General features: G+C 42.3%; 1 protein-coding gene across 4 annotated transcripts in view; it reads right to left on the bottom strand.

Annotated features, from left to right (window-relative positions):
* The window catches only part of FGD5 (FYVE, RhoGEF and PH domain containing 5), a 192,422-nt gene extending 178,710 nt beyond the window's left edge, over positions 1-13,712 (bottom strand). For 3 of the 4 annotated variants that reach the window (XM_029601388.1, XM_029601385.1, XM_029601386.1), the window contains exons 1-2: positions 13,383-13,712; positions 6,858-9,936 (exon numbers count right to left, since the gene is read on the bottom strand). In XM_029601388.1, the coding sequence (XP_029457248.1) occupies positions 6,858-9,936; positions 13,383-13,392 (3,089 nt within the window). In that variant the 5' untranslated portion in view covers positions 13,393-13,712. Of the gene's footprint in view, positions 1-6,857; positions 9,937-12,157; positions 12,394-13,382 lie in introns of those variants that run through there. The other variant, XM_029601387.1, reaches the window with a different exon arrangement.
* Between the last annotated feature and the right edge of the window lie 464 nt (positions 13,713-14,176).

The following is a 14,176-nucleotide window of genomic DNA, read 5'->3' as shown; positions in this document are numbered from 1 at the left end:
CATAGAACAGGGGGTTACGAGAACTTGGTTAACGGAAAGAGAAGGATAACAGGTGAGGAATAGTAGGTGAGAGGTAACATTAAATTGAGGTAAAAAATCAATAGTTAACATTGTATAAAGACGTATTAATTAACATATCGTGTAACAGTTGATATAGCATATAACATAACTGACTGCTGGCTAAGATTGGGAGCTAATAGTAATAATGTAGAACCAATTAGGATAAGAGTGGGGAGAAGGGGAGGGGTAGGTGAGAGGTAACATATTAAATGGCGGTAAATTCTATGGAAACTTTCCAGGCAGGGACTCTCCTGCTACGTACAGGTGAGGGGGGCAGGGAGCACGTTTGAGCTTTTCTCCGTCATCATGTGGGGGTGCTGCTCAGTCTTCTCTGACTTGAGCTCCGGGGATTAATGCTAGAAGTAGCTGCATGCACAGCAGTATTAATGGGTTAACTATGCGGACACAGCTGGGGCTCAAACTGATATTGTCCAAAGTCGTGCCAATGAGAGACTGCATGTAAAGTACCCAGAAGCTCACTGGATGTAACCACACAAACCTGATATACTGGAGAGGCCTTCCTAACAAGCTACACAAGGTCTAATGGTGCGTTACTAGAAGCAAAGGCGGGATACAATAGCAGACAGTTACCCAAGTCTGAAATAAAGCTTCTCTGGATTTGTGCCAGTAGACAAAATATTCTGAAAAATCACAAAGAACAATAAGCAGCACCGTCAGGAGTGGCCTAATTCCAGATAACCACATTCCGGTTTCCTCACATTTAATTTAAGCCCCCACCTACAACCTTGGTGGAACCAACAAGGCCAGGGATATCGTTAAAAAAATAATAAAAAGCCAAAACCTCAACAACCTTACAGAAGCTTTCCTCTGCTTCTGAAGTGGCCTTCCAGAGCAGCGATTCTCAACCCAGCCCTTGGGACAACCCAAGCCAGTCCGGGTTTCAGGATATCCCCAATGAATATGCATGAGAGAGAGATCTGTATACAAAAAGGAGGCAGTGCAGGCAAATCTCACTCATGCATATTCATTAGGGATATCCTGAAAACCTGGCTTGACTGGTGGTGTCCTGAGGACTGGATTGAGAATAACTCCTGGCCTAGGCAATCCTTTGTACACCTCACAGCAGAAAGTGCATGCAAAGAAACCTTTCTGAAATACGTCAACGCCCTGACCTTGAGACTTCCTGAACCAGTTTGGATTGGCTTTCCCCTGGAAATAACATGCTTCCACAGGAAGCTCATAGGCAGACCCAAGTCACACTATTCCACATCCTCAGGTATTTTTAACCTTATGTACTATGCTCAGAACACAGTGCTGTTTGACTCAGCAAAATAAATTCTCCAGGTCCAACCAACATTAGATTTGTAAAAATCCTCAAATCCGGAATAAAAACTACTTTACCAATGGTAGATTTGCAGATGTCTTGCATTACCGATGTTGAGAAAGGTCAGTTATAAGTTATAGGCTTTGGCTTGTCACGTCTTTAATACACTTTTATACCATGGGACATGCCTGCGATCTCATGGGAGAACAGCATTTTTTGAATTTTTAGATTTGATAATTTATTGTAAGGATAGGGGCTTTTAGGAGCTGCAAGAGGTAAACGATTACAAATGCAACACCAATACCAATTTATTTATTACATGCTTTCCCATTAAAAAACTTTTACTCTAAGCAAGATACAGTAAATGACAATTCATTCAAAATATATATAATATAGCTCAGCACAGGTTTTGCTATGCAGCAGAGAAGTAACTATACAACATCCTTATAAGGTAATTAAAAAGGAGGAAGGAATATTTTTCTGAGAAATAGTCTTGCTAAATAAAGTGTATGGGTCATCCTCGTGGATAAACTGATTTTACTGGGCTGTCTAAGATGTTTGTGTTATAACTGGTAATCTTTATAACTTGTTTCCCCCCTTGTCTGGCTACTAAACACTTTTACACTATCATATGTCCTACTGTCCTTTACCAATCACTAACCAAGAGGCACATCCCCCAGGATCTGGGCTCCAATAGATTCACAATTATGAGAGTTTGTAATGCGTTCCAGGAAGTCTACATTCAGACACAGTCCAGATATAGCCGGCTAGCTTAATTAGTTAGCCGGATAACTATAAGACAGATCTTTGACTTGACCAGACTTAGCCAGCTGGTCAAAGATCTATCCTATAGTTATCCGGCTAATTAATTAAGATAGCCGGCTATATCCGGCTAAATTCTAGCCCCCAACTTATCCGGCTAAATTCTAGCCACCTAACTATTGAATATCGACCTCTTAGGTTTCTAAGAGCTTGGGGGCTTGCAGATTCAGTTTCAGAGAACTTTATTGGCATGACAATTTTATACATGTTGCCAAAGTAAGATACAGAATGATTAAAATAAAAAGGGTAGGAAAAAGGAGGGGAAAAAAATTACAAAATGGTAAAAGTCACGTGAACGTGCAAGGTTACAGCAACAGGGGCATGTCTGAAGTTCTGGGGCAGCAGCTGAGTCCAGAGGCCACATCAGAAGTATGGCTCCCTTGACCAATTAGAACCTGACCTTGATTACTATGCAGTTGTAAACAGACAACAAAATAAGGGTGATGCCATTTTATTGGAGCAACTTAACAGATAGGGAGGGTCATTTCCAAAGGGAATTCCATGGATAAAACTGTATTTCACACCCAGAAATGGCCTATTACAACTTGCCCGCCTGTATGTCATATTTGCACATAAGTTTCCTAGGACTGAATGGAGGCAATCCAAGGGAGTGAGGTGGAGAGGGATTGGACTTATGGGCAAACGTTTGTAATTTAAGGCTTATGCACGGAAATTTTCAGGGGAAATGTTGTGCGGACGCTTTAGCAGAGGTAATGTGGGATGGGGAGGGGTCAGTTTGTTGGGATAATTTTCAGCGTGAACTGATGCGCAAACTGGTGCACCTGGCACTTTCATGCCGGGCTGTTTAACTTTCCAGTCCTCAGATTCGAAAACAGAACCCTATAATTGGATAAAGAACTGTGGTGGCCACGTTAGACCCACTGCATCCATGATCTTATTTTCAGGATATTCAAAGGGAAATTCTGTCAGCTCCTGAAAGCTACTCAAGAAGGGTATTAAGTTAGTCCAGTGAAAACGCATCACCTTGTATAATTCTTTGTTTATTGAGCTTTCTTCTGGAACCTTAATATTGGAATGACTTTAGAGTAGATTCTATATTTAATGTTTAATTTCTCAACTGCTGGTTTCCAAGATATGTAATAGTACATTAGAGACACTTATCCTGTTAGAAAGCATAATGAGAAAGCTTTACCAGGAAACAATTTAGTGCTAGGCTATTTCTAACTGCATCCCTAGCCTTCACTGCAGGTAGTCTTGTCCACTCCTTTCTATTAAAAAAAAAACAAAAACAAACAACTCATATTCTAATTGCTACTAGAATTATTCTCCTCCGGGGAAGTCTACAGATCCTAAAATGCCTCCAGGAAGTCTTGTCATTTTCTGAAGGAAATCCAACAGAGCTACCTGAACTCCATCCTCTAATTTCCCTACACTACTGGAGAGATCTCCTGGACAGAGTCCAAACACCTCAGACACCAAAGTCCGGCTTCATGCAGACTAACTGGCCATTCTGTCCCAGGAGAACCGGAACCTACAAGAGACCTACTGCATATTCTGGACCCTACAGGTGAATATGGAAAAGACAAAAAATATGTTTTTCCAGAAAAAGTCAAAATATTTCTAACGCAATATTAAATGTTCCCTGTAGAACCAAGAAGTAGACTTGGCCTAGACTATGTATATTCTGGCCTGCCAGTGCATTTGGAAGTCTTAAATCGGCTATAAAAAGCTCTAAAGCAGGCATGCCCAAACTGGACATCAGCTCAGACAAAAAGGGGCCCCAAAATTAAAACTGCGCCTGTTCCGACGGTGGCATCTATTCCATCCAAGCAGTGAGTTCAGAGAGAAGAGCCCCAAGGACATGGAGTATGGTGGTCCTGCCACCCTAAAACAACTGATTGCCCGCAGCAGCAACAGGAAGAAAAGTGAGTGTGTGGCCTGTCAGGGTATGAGCACTTACAGGCCTAGCCTCTTCCTCCTGTTACCAAGGAAACCAGTGTGAGGGGCCTAACCTGCTGCCTCTCTCCCCCCCCCCCCCAACTATCCCAGTCTCCCAGCCCAGACCTGGACCAGCCAAAAGAGGAGAAGGGAAAGACCGGTTTCTTGGTACTAAAGATTTGTTCAGAGTCATTAGGATTTTAGAAATAGCACTAATCTAAGCCACCAGTAAAACTGATAACATTTTTCAACCAATCCCCTTATACTGCAGCGAGGTCTGAGGTTTGTCATTAACCCAAAACTATACAGAATGGGGCAGAACCCCCCACATAAATTCTGCACTTCTGTAAACAGACACTCCACGTCCATAGAAACACCCCACAACTACGGATGCAGGGCAGAACCAGTTATCATACAAAAGAGAATGCTCAACTTCTGGCATCCCCTCAGTAAGAGCCACACAAACTCCATCCACTGCCAAGTACAGTACAACACCGGAGAAATAGAAGCAGAAAATCACTTCCTCCTGAACTGTGCAAAACACAAAGATATCAGAGATTCACATTTCCAAAAGCTGAGAGAGAAAGTCAAAGAATGAGTTGGGAAAAGCTCTGTATAATCCTGAGAAAAAAGCAGATACTGCAGCAAAACATGTATTCTACCACCAGGCTAGAAACATAATCTGAACATTATCATATTTGCAAACCATCATTTCAATAAAGGTTCCTTAATCTGATCTGTATACACCATAACCCTGGTAGTCTCCTCTTGTCCAGCATTAAAATCTAGCTCTAACAAGATATACTGTAAAAGAACAACAAATCCCTGCTGAGCCTGGGCACTGCAATAAATGTCACAGAGGTTACTGGTGACTACGAAATCGGCACGGCCAGGGGCTTCCTGTGAGCGTTCCACCTACTGCACCACAAGAATGTGTCACTGCAAAAGCCACCAGCACACTGTGCAAGATGTTCCTTAAAACCGCAGGGGGTTGTTTCATCCGGTTTTCCCACCCGTTTTCCCAGGAATGTCTCTTCTGTAGCTGAGGTTTCATCCTGTCCCTTACAGCTGTGGGTTGTACTTAGTCTCCCTAACTGCCAGCATCACAGCTTCAGGGAAGCCTAATGGCTTGAAGCCTGGATCACATACAGATATAACTAAAAAAGACCTGTGACACACTAGAATGGCCCAAATAAAAGAGTGAGGGGTGAGACCAACAAAGTCTCCCCCCAGAAAACTCTGAAAATTGAATTTAAAATGTTTCTGCATCTTGACCTTGGTCATTGCTCTGAGGAACCTCCCTATAATTCTTCTCTATGGGGTGGCGGGGGGTGGGGGGGTCAATGTCCTTTAAGCAATTTAAAAGCTACTAGTAGAGATGTGCAGGGCCAAGATTTTCGTTTTGATTTGTTTTTTTCCGTTCATTTGCCAAACCATTTGCCAAACCAAATGAAAAAAGTATTTTTTCATTTTAAAAACCCTCCCCAAAACAAAACCCTCCCCAAAACAAAAAATAAAAAAATCAAGATGGGTGTCCTGGAGGCCCTCCAACCCCCCACCCGCCTGAACACAAGCCTCGAGGCCTGGGCCAGGCCCCTCTGCCTTCCCTACACCGGTCAAAATCTCCGTGCGGTCCAGGCTTACCCAGCTGGATCTAGGCAGGCCTAGCTGGGGCCTCTCTGGGCCCCTTCGAGCCCCCATTCCACCTCCTACAAAATAGTGGTGCCAGCCCTCCATGGAAGGGTTAAGTGGGGCAGGTGAGGTTCCCGACAAATTTGTAGGTGGGATGGGGGTTCAGAGGGGCCTAAGGAGGCCCCAGCTAAGCCTAGTCAGGGAGGCTCACGCCCCACAGGAAATCTGACCAGCATAAAGAGGTTCAGAGGGGCCCAGATGGGCCCAGCCTGAGCCCCAAGGCTTCTATTAAGGCAGAAGGGGAGGTGGGAGGGCCTCCAGAAAGCCTTTTTTGGGGGGGGGGGGTTCTCCCTGTAAGAAAAACAGAAATACTTGAAAATTTGGGGGTATTTTCATTAGAGGCCTCATTCACCTCACTTTATGCATTCGTTTCAAACAAATGCACATCCCTACTTAGTAGTAGTTAGTAAACCATCATTATCCTCCTTATGAGACTATTCTGTTCTATGTTCAGCTTTTCAAATCTTATGGTCAATACTGAGACAAAGGAATGAGCTCTGGAAAAGCAATTCCCTGCCGGAAACAGACTCTTCTCCCACCAGCATGGGACACAGGCATATGCTGGAATGGAAATGTATTTTTTTTTTTTTTAATGAATGGATTAGTTAGATTAGATCAAGGCTATTTTTTCATATATTTAATTGCTTTACTTTGGAGGCCATAAATTGACTAAAGAATGTGTGGAGAAAAATCTGTCAAGGTTAGCAGAGTAGCAAGTTCCAACAAATAGCAGAGGATTCTATAAGGTGAGCCATATCCAGATTGCATCTAACCATTTCCATTCACACAGCAGCATCAGAAACAATTCATTAAAGAAGCATCAGCGGATTTCAGAATGACACTACTCCATAACCTGATGCTACTAAAATGCAGTCCTAGTGAATGTCTCGCTGTTCCCTATTTACAAAGTTAAGTTTCAGCACTTTTTAATTTCGAGTCAACTTTTTGCCATGAAAATGCCTTATACTGTATTCTTCCAGATCTTTCTTCACAAAAGGAGAGACAAGCAAAACTGAGGGCATTTCTTACGGAAATCTAAAGGAGGGAGTCTCACCTGTTCCAACAAAGCTAACAGGTCTTACATAATACCTTACAGTACCTGTCCGTCTCCTGGTCTGCTCTTTGTTGTTTGATCTCAAGTGTGTTAAAGCTGCTCATGTCCACATATCCATCATTGTCATTAGCAGAGGACAATGCCCTGCTTGGGTCCTCAAAAAACTCTGTAAAGGTTCCAGTCCTGATGGGCCTTCTGCTAGGAATCTGTATATTTTCGTAATCAGAGCTCATTGCTGGGATGTTTTCATAATCTGAAGTATCAGCATTGGGAAATGAAATAGACCTTGGTTTGGTTAAAGGCAGGGGCATGAATGGAGGCCTGGCACGATCTTCAAATGACTCCACCCTTGCCACACTCCTACTATATGTCTTGGGCATTCCTTTCCTCTTACCATCCTTGTAGAAGAGGACCATGGAAGGAGACTCTGAAGCTCTCAACTTTCCAGAACGTGACTTCAGTTGTGGTGAGCTCCCCAAACTCCTCCTGTCCAGTTCCACAACTCTAGCAGGTCCGTGATAGCTCGATTCTGAAGAAGATCTGGATGAAGAGACATTAACATCCACATGAATTTTGTTCTCAGTCTTCTTTTTGAATTTCAGCGTGAGAAATCGTTTAAAGGATAATTTCTTCTTCTTGAAATATTTATCAGGAGACTCGTTCTCTATTAAAAGAGATGGAGAACTTTTAGTGATTGGTTTTTTAGTGATGCAGGCCAGTTCAAAAGGGGGTGGAATGTCAACAACTGAGGATGGGGTGGAAACACCACCCTGCAAACAGTGATTTCTCAGAGAAAAACTACTTGAAGAGCTCATAACACAAGGCAGAGAAAGATTATCATCTCTCCTCTTTATTCTACTGTCCACAAATGTTGATTCATCACTGTCTCTACACACAGAAACTGGGATATCCCTGCCCTCCACAGAGTAAGATCGTGGGTATAAAATAAACCGTCTAGGTTTGGCTGGTAATACCCTATTTCCATCCATAGGGTGTAAATTATTAGTTACAATGTTTGATACAGAATCACTGATGGAGGATTGAGAGTCCGTTTCTGGTCCAGGCTCCTCGGGTACTGTTTCAGGCACACAGCCAGGTAATTTCCCAGAGTGAGACCGTGATCTGGTGACTATGTTTTTTCGATCAAGAGAGAAAAGACTATTTTCTGCATCCATACTTAGTTCTTTCATGATCCAATTGCATGGAGGGCCATCTGTTGGTCGGCTGTATACAGTTTCTTCTCCATGTAAAGTACTGTTGCATTTTAGGGGCAAACTGTCTCCTAACACATAGGGGTTTGATTCATCCTCATCAGTTTCTACAGACATATCAGACACCGCTGAACTAGATACATATTTGCTACATTCATCTTTACATTTATCATCATTTGTAATCTCACCCTGAATATTTTCAGCTAATGGTTCGGTTACATGACCTTCCTCCTCCATTATAACTTCTTCAGGTGGAAAATTAGCACTATCATCATTAGATATGATGTCCACTTCTCCGTCTTTAGAGGTATCAGTGCCATCATAATGCAATGGTTCATCAGGCTCCACTTCTACATCTTCATGATTCTCCTCCAAAATGCATTCAATGATGTTGCTGTTGGTAGGACCCATCCCTGGATCAGATTCTAGCTCTTGTTCTATGTTGGACTGAGAAATGGCAGACTCTTCACAACCATATGAGCCACAATCTTCCAAAAGCAAAAAATCATCTAAGTTTCCTTGTACACAGTCAGTTACATCCTCATGACAGTCATTCTCAAAAGGAATAATCTGACAGCTATCATCTATATCATAATTATTCATATCCTCTTCTTTTAAGTCTTCCATTTCATCATGCGCTGTCTCTGAAGCTTCCTCCTCACTTTTTATCTCAATGGTTTGATAGCCATCATCTACATTGTCTTCGTGGTAAGTGTTCTTGCCATTTTTGGAATCTATGGCTCCAGGACTTATAAGTGAAGCTTCTCTTTCATTCTCAACCTCAGCATCACTACAAGAATCCTCTGAAAACTCTGCACCGTGCTGTTCATCTTCACCCATTTCTAATCCAACATCTGTTCCTTCATCATCATATGGTTCCTTGGAACTTGTGCTCTCTTCCACTGTGTCAATATCTAATTCAAACTCTGTATTTAGTTCAAAATCAGCATCATTCGTACAGCACACATTTGTAACTGTGTTTACTAGTTTCTCTTCCTCCTCACAAGTCCAATGCAGTTTGTTTTCTGGATTGGTTGATTCTGCACAAACAGATGATGGGACACCTAAACACAAGTCTGTAAAAATTACATTGTCACATATACTACTGCTTACATCCTCATCTATATCCAAAGCTGAAACATTTTCAAGGTTATACTCATTCTCTTTTGCCAGATTCACATCATGGAACATCTCCTTCATCCTAAATATAAAACCATCTTCAGTGGCATCTGAATTTATTTCAGAGTCTATGACTTCATCTACGATTTTAGACACTAAATCAACCATTTCTGCTGCTGGTGAAGCGCTATCATATATTTCTTCTTTATTGTCAGCATTTTCAATATCTGTTGACTCTTCTGCATCATAGTTTACAGCTTCAACCAGATTGGAAGATCCACTATCCACAGTCTCAACAGCTGCAGAGATATGGCTGTTTTCATTACTAGCAATGTCCTCCTCTTCTTCCTGGCTCTCATCCCTTTCTGAAGATTCTGAGGTCTGTCTCTCTGCAGTCAATGGAAAACACTGATCATTCTCATATCGAAAGTCATCACGTTCTTCATTCCTCAGATCAGATACCACAATATACTCATCATTAGTTATTTCCATGGCATTAGATGCAGGGCAGTCAATGCTACAATGAATTCCTTCATAAATCTCTTCATCAGAGCCCGTCATTTCCCCATTTGTGCATCTGTTTACATTATTGTTTATACAGAGGCTGGATCTCCGGTCTGGGGCAGGTAGCACTACTGGCTTCGGAGCAATGGGTGGTTTGGGTCCCCTGGATATAGAGTTTAGATTTGGAAGAAGACTTGATCTTGACATCAAAGAAGAAGGATATTTGATGACAGTCAAAGAAGAATGATCAAGAGTCTTTGGTTTGGGTGCTAGTGGGGGCTTTGCAAATTCTGTAGAGAAAAAACAAAATGGTAAAACAGGTTAACATCAAGGTTTCAAATATCACCAGTACTGTCTGTTGTAACCAAGTTATGCAATATGAAAAACACATAAGTTTGCCCTTAACTCAACTACAGTTATATAATGCACCTTTCACTTACTGTAATACATACAACTAGCACTAATACAAGACCTGATTTACTATTGTTCCCCCACAGACACAGAATCAGAGACAAGTCTTAGTAAATAAAGCCCATAATGTTGCTAATACAGAATAAAATATACCACTAAAGGGGGGGGGGGAATGAAACTTCTTCAGTTAGTTAATGAAAAGCAAGAATAAAGTCAAACAGCTGAAAGCAGCAATTCCTCTTGGCCAACATGTCCTCATATTGGCCAAGAGTAAAGGCAAAGTAAAGCACAGATAGGGAGGGTATTTAAAATTGTAGAGACCCCATTATGGTATAGATTTTGAATTCTCTGCATTGTAAATTTTAGGATGTAAGTCATGACTTTTAATATATGCAACTTCCAAGCCATGCTCATGTCTGCAAACTACACTTCCCATGAATCTCTATAATGATCTTCTCTGTGGTATTATACCATGTTGTTTTTCAGCACGCATAAGCTACTGAACTAGTTAGAAAAGATAAAGGACAATGAAAAGTCACTTGGGGGGGTCTGACTTTTCAAACTCTACAGTCTCTTAATTGTTACACCCATAAATCAACAAAAAATAATTATAATAAAATAAGCTAGAAATCAATTTGCTTTGAGTGCTTTCCAACATTTTAACAGAACTTGGAAGGTGGCTCATCGTGCTTTCCAAGTGCAGCAACAATGCAAGCCTTTTTTCATACACAACTAATGAGCAGTCATTTAAAAAACAAAACAAAAAAAACTTTATAGGACCATTTCAATTTCATATAGAGAGGTAAACTGTTTTTTTTTAAATATCTTATCTGTCCCTATGAATAACATAATTGAGAAATGATCTAAATCTATTATAACCTCTCAATGCTGAAAACTCAAATAGCTTACCAGCACATTTCTCACAAAGACATCAAATTACTGGTACCATATGCCTTGCATGATTTAGTGCTAAGCCTTAAGAAATACTCCAACTTAAAAAAAAATGTGTGTGTACACACATATTAAAAATATATTTTTAAATTTATCTTACGTAACTGTGTTACTAGCACATTTGACTGTAACAGACACCATCTTTCCTATAAATTAGCATCCTTTCCCATCAGTAAACTGCAGTCCCTGATTACGGCAAATACATCTTTAGGTCATCCAGCACAAACATGGTCTAAGAAGGTTAAACTGCATGTTTTGGCTATTCTGAAAACCTGTTTGCAGCTCCTGAGGACTGGAGTTTGATATCCTTGCAAAACAGTGTGCAGTCTAAGTACCTTTACTGTTCTACTACTGGCATTTCCAGTATCATGACCCAGCATGATAAAAAAAAAAAAAAAGACTGATGTCACAAGTTCCATATTGTGACATCACAGAACTTGGAAGGTGTAAACACCACAATTTCAATTAATTTCCTAATTAAACTGTGGAATTTGTTGCCAGAGAATATGGTAAAAGCAGTTAGTGTAGCTTTTACCTGGAGGAAAAGTCCATAAACCACTATTAGCCATGTAGACTTGGGAAAGCCACTGCTTATCCCAGTTATGAGCAAGAAGGATTGGACCTGTCCTTTGGGATCTTGTAACCTGGGCTGGCAACTGTTGGAGATGGGTTGCTGGGCATGATGGACCTTTGGTCTGACCCAGTATATACAAACATGAAAAATAATCCATAGCTGCACAATAGGAAAAGTAATAAAGTGCAATGATTTCCATCTATTCCCTTCTTGGGAAAAAAAAATAAAAATATCATATCCATGTACAAAGAAAACAACAAACGAGGTAACTGAAGGCATTCCTTCTTCGGTCAGATAACAGCTGCTGTATGTGACAGAGCTTAGAAACGGCTTCGCCATTAACTTAAATGAGGAACAGGTTGCTTGCGAGCAATTAAGGTGCACCAATAATAGAAGCCTTCTGCTAGTGGTGACTTGTAAATTACCCAGCGCCGTGGGGAATAAATATAGGATTTTCCTGGGCATCCGGTAGTTTTGCAGAACAGAGGCGCCAACTTTTCAAAATAAACTGGAGGTGCGAAACCAGCAAACGTTTCTCCTTTCCACCCGCCCCTAGACACAATGAAGGCATTTACTCTATACTGGGGGTGCTCAAGCTGACACCAGCGCTGCAGGCTGAATTTGCCGGCGAGGAACAATCCATTCCAGTTTAAAGTGCATCAGAACAGAACAAAATAAAAACTGGGTTTAGAGAACTAGCGGCAACGGGAAATCGCTCTCTTTTCTCCACAGACACCCACTGCATCAACAATAGCAATAGTAACCAAACTGAAGACGAAGAAAAGGGCTGGACGCGCACCAACCCCACCTAAACAAGGCGAGGGAGGCAGCGGCCCTTTAAGGAAGCTCGGGAATGCTGCCCTCTACTGGCCAGGGTAAACTCCGCGCAGGAAGAGGTCGTTTGACTTTTTTTGTTGTTGTTGTTAAAGCAACTGATTATACATGACATATAATAAAGGCCATGCCTTAAACTGTGGCCGTAGATGGGTAAAAAAAAAAACAACAAAAAACCCTTTGTTAGGCATAACATGCAAATCATAAAAAGAAAATACAATTGCTATTTGATCAGGGGGACAGGGCACATTATCCAATATCCACCCCCAGCACGTCTCCGCCCAAAGAGACACAAAAGGGAGGGGGGCACTGGATCAGTGGAGACCGCAAAATTATTCAGGTCGGCTCCAGGGACCCAACCGTACTGCTGCGCCACAGTCAAGTGAACTGGCCAGTGCGGAGGTCCTGGAAAAACTTGTGCCGTTGAGTGCTAGGTCTGCTCAGCACGCAGCATCCGACGTTCATGAACAGTGCCGTACCGAGCAGGGGATCTGGCTGGGTGCGGGCAGGGCAGGAGGCGTGGGAGATCCCAGCACCTTCAGACTATGACATGCAAGGTGGAGGAGAGGGTAGCTTCTAATCTAGGGTACCTGCACCCCTAACCAGCCTGCACAGTTATTTCACACCATCCAGAAAGAAATTCAACTTTTCCCATCTCTTCACTGCGCAGTAGATGGTAGAAGACTGCAATTCTTAAGCGATCTCCAAAATGTAAATTGCAACCCGGCAACTGCACCTCTCATGCATCCAATAGCATAGCTAAAGATTGCGTGCGTATAGTATTTTTATGGGCAGGCATAAAGTTATCGCAATGCATATGTGCTGATCAACTTACCACACTCTCACCTCATTTATCTCATGGCGTTTCTATTCGATTTCATTATGCAATGCATCTTTCCACTAGGGTCCTATTTCCGGATAGTTCCCCCGCCCCTCCCTAACCAACACTATTCTGCTTTCACCTACCTGAGTTCATCTTCCTAAAAATCCAACTGGCCCAATCTCCCGAGTCAGATCATAGTCCCGCTGCTGTGTAAGTGTGAGACTCCCACACTCTGCAATGAGCCCAAGGGTGGAAGACAGCAGGAAAGTCTGTCCGCCTGCCCCTAGACAGCGCAATGACGGAGCCGCTGCTGCTGGCCGAGCCCAGGGCTTCTTGCACCTGGAGCTTTCATCTCCTGCTCGGATCTCCGCCGCGATCTCTCCCTGCCCCCGGGCAGCGTGCAGCGCAATGCAAAGCGCTGCAGCCGGCGGCCAGCTCCCCTTCTGACTGCTTCAGCTTCTCAAACAGGCATTTCCCTTCCTTTCCTGTAGAGGAAGACTTTTTTTTTTTTTTTTTTGCTCACTCAGGGATCGAGCTGTGAAAACCGAGGGTCTCTTTCAAAGCAACTACACCGACATTTAAAGAGACAGTCTTGCCCTGCGTCTCTCAGCCTCGGCTGAAGCCCCATACACGTAGGCGCTCATTCGTGGCATTTGTGAAAGTTTTGTCCTGGTCTGGCAGTAGGGCAAACACTGCACCAGATTTACCAACGAAAACATCCCGTTATTTGCAACAGGGAAAACACTGGCACATACCTTGAAGAAATGAACCTCATAGAACTGCTGTGAGATGTAAACCTGGGACAGTCTGTAGAAAAGGAGAATGGAGATATTAGATCCATGCATTAACACTAATCAGAAATCATTCCCATAATTATTTCATTTTTCTGCTTTGCAAATCTTGCATTTCAGGAGGACAGTATCAGACATTGCAAGGT

Source organism: Rhinatrema bivittatum, chromosome 4 (genome assembly GCF_901001135.1).
Source record: "Rhinatrema bivittatum chromosome 4, aRhiBiv1.1, whole genome shotgun sequence".
NCBI lineage: Eukaryota > Metazoa > Chordata > Amphibia > Gymnophiona > Rhinatrematidae > Rhinatrema > Rhinatrema bivittatum.
This window is presented reverse-complemented; position numbering and strand designations above follow the sequence as displayed.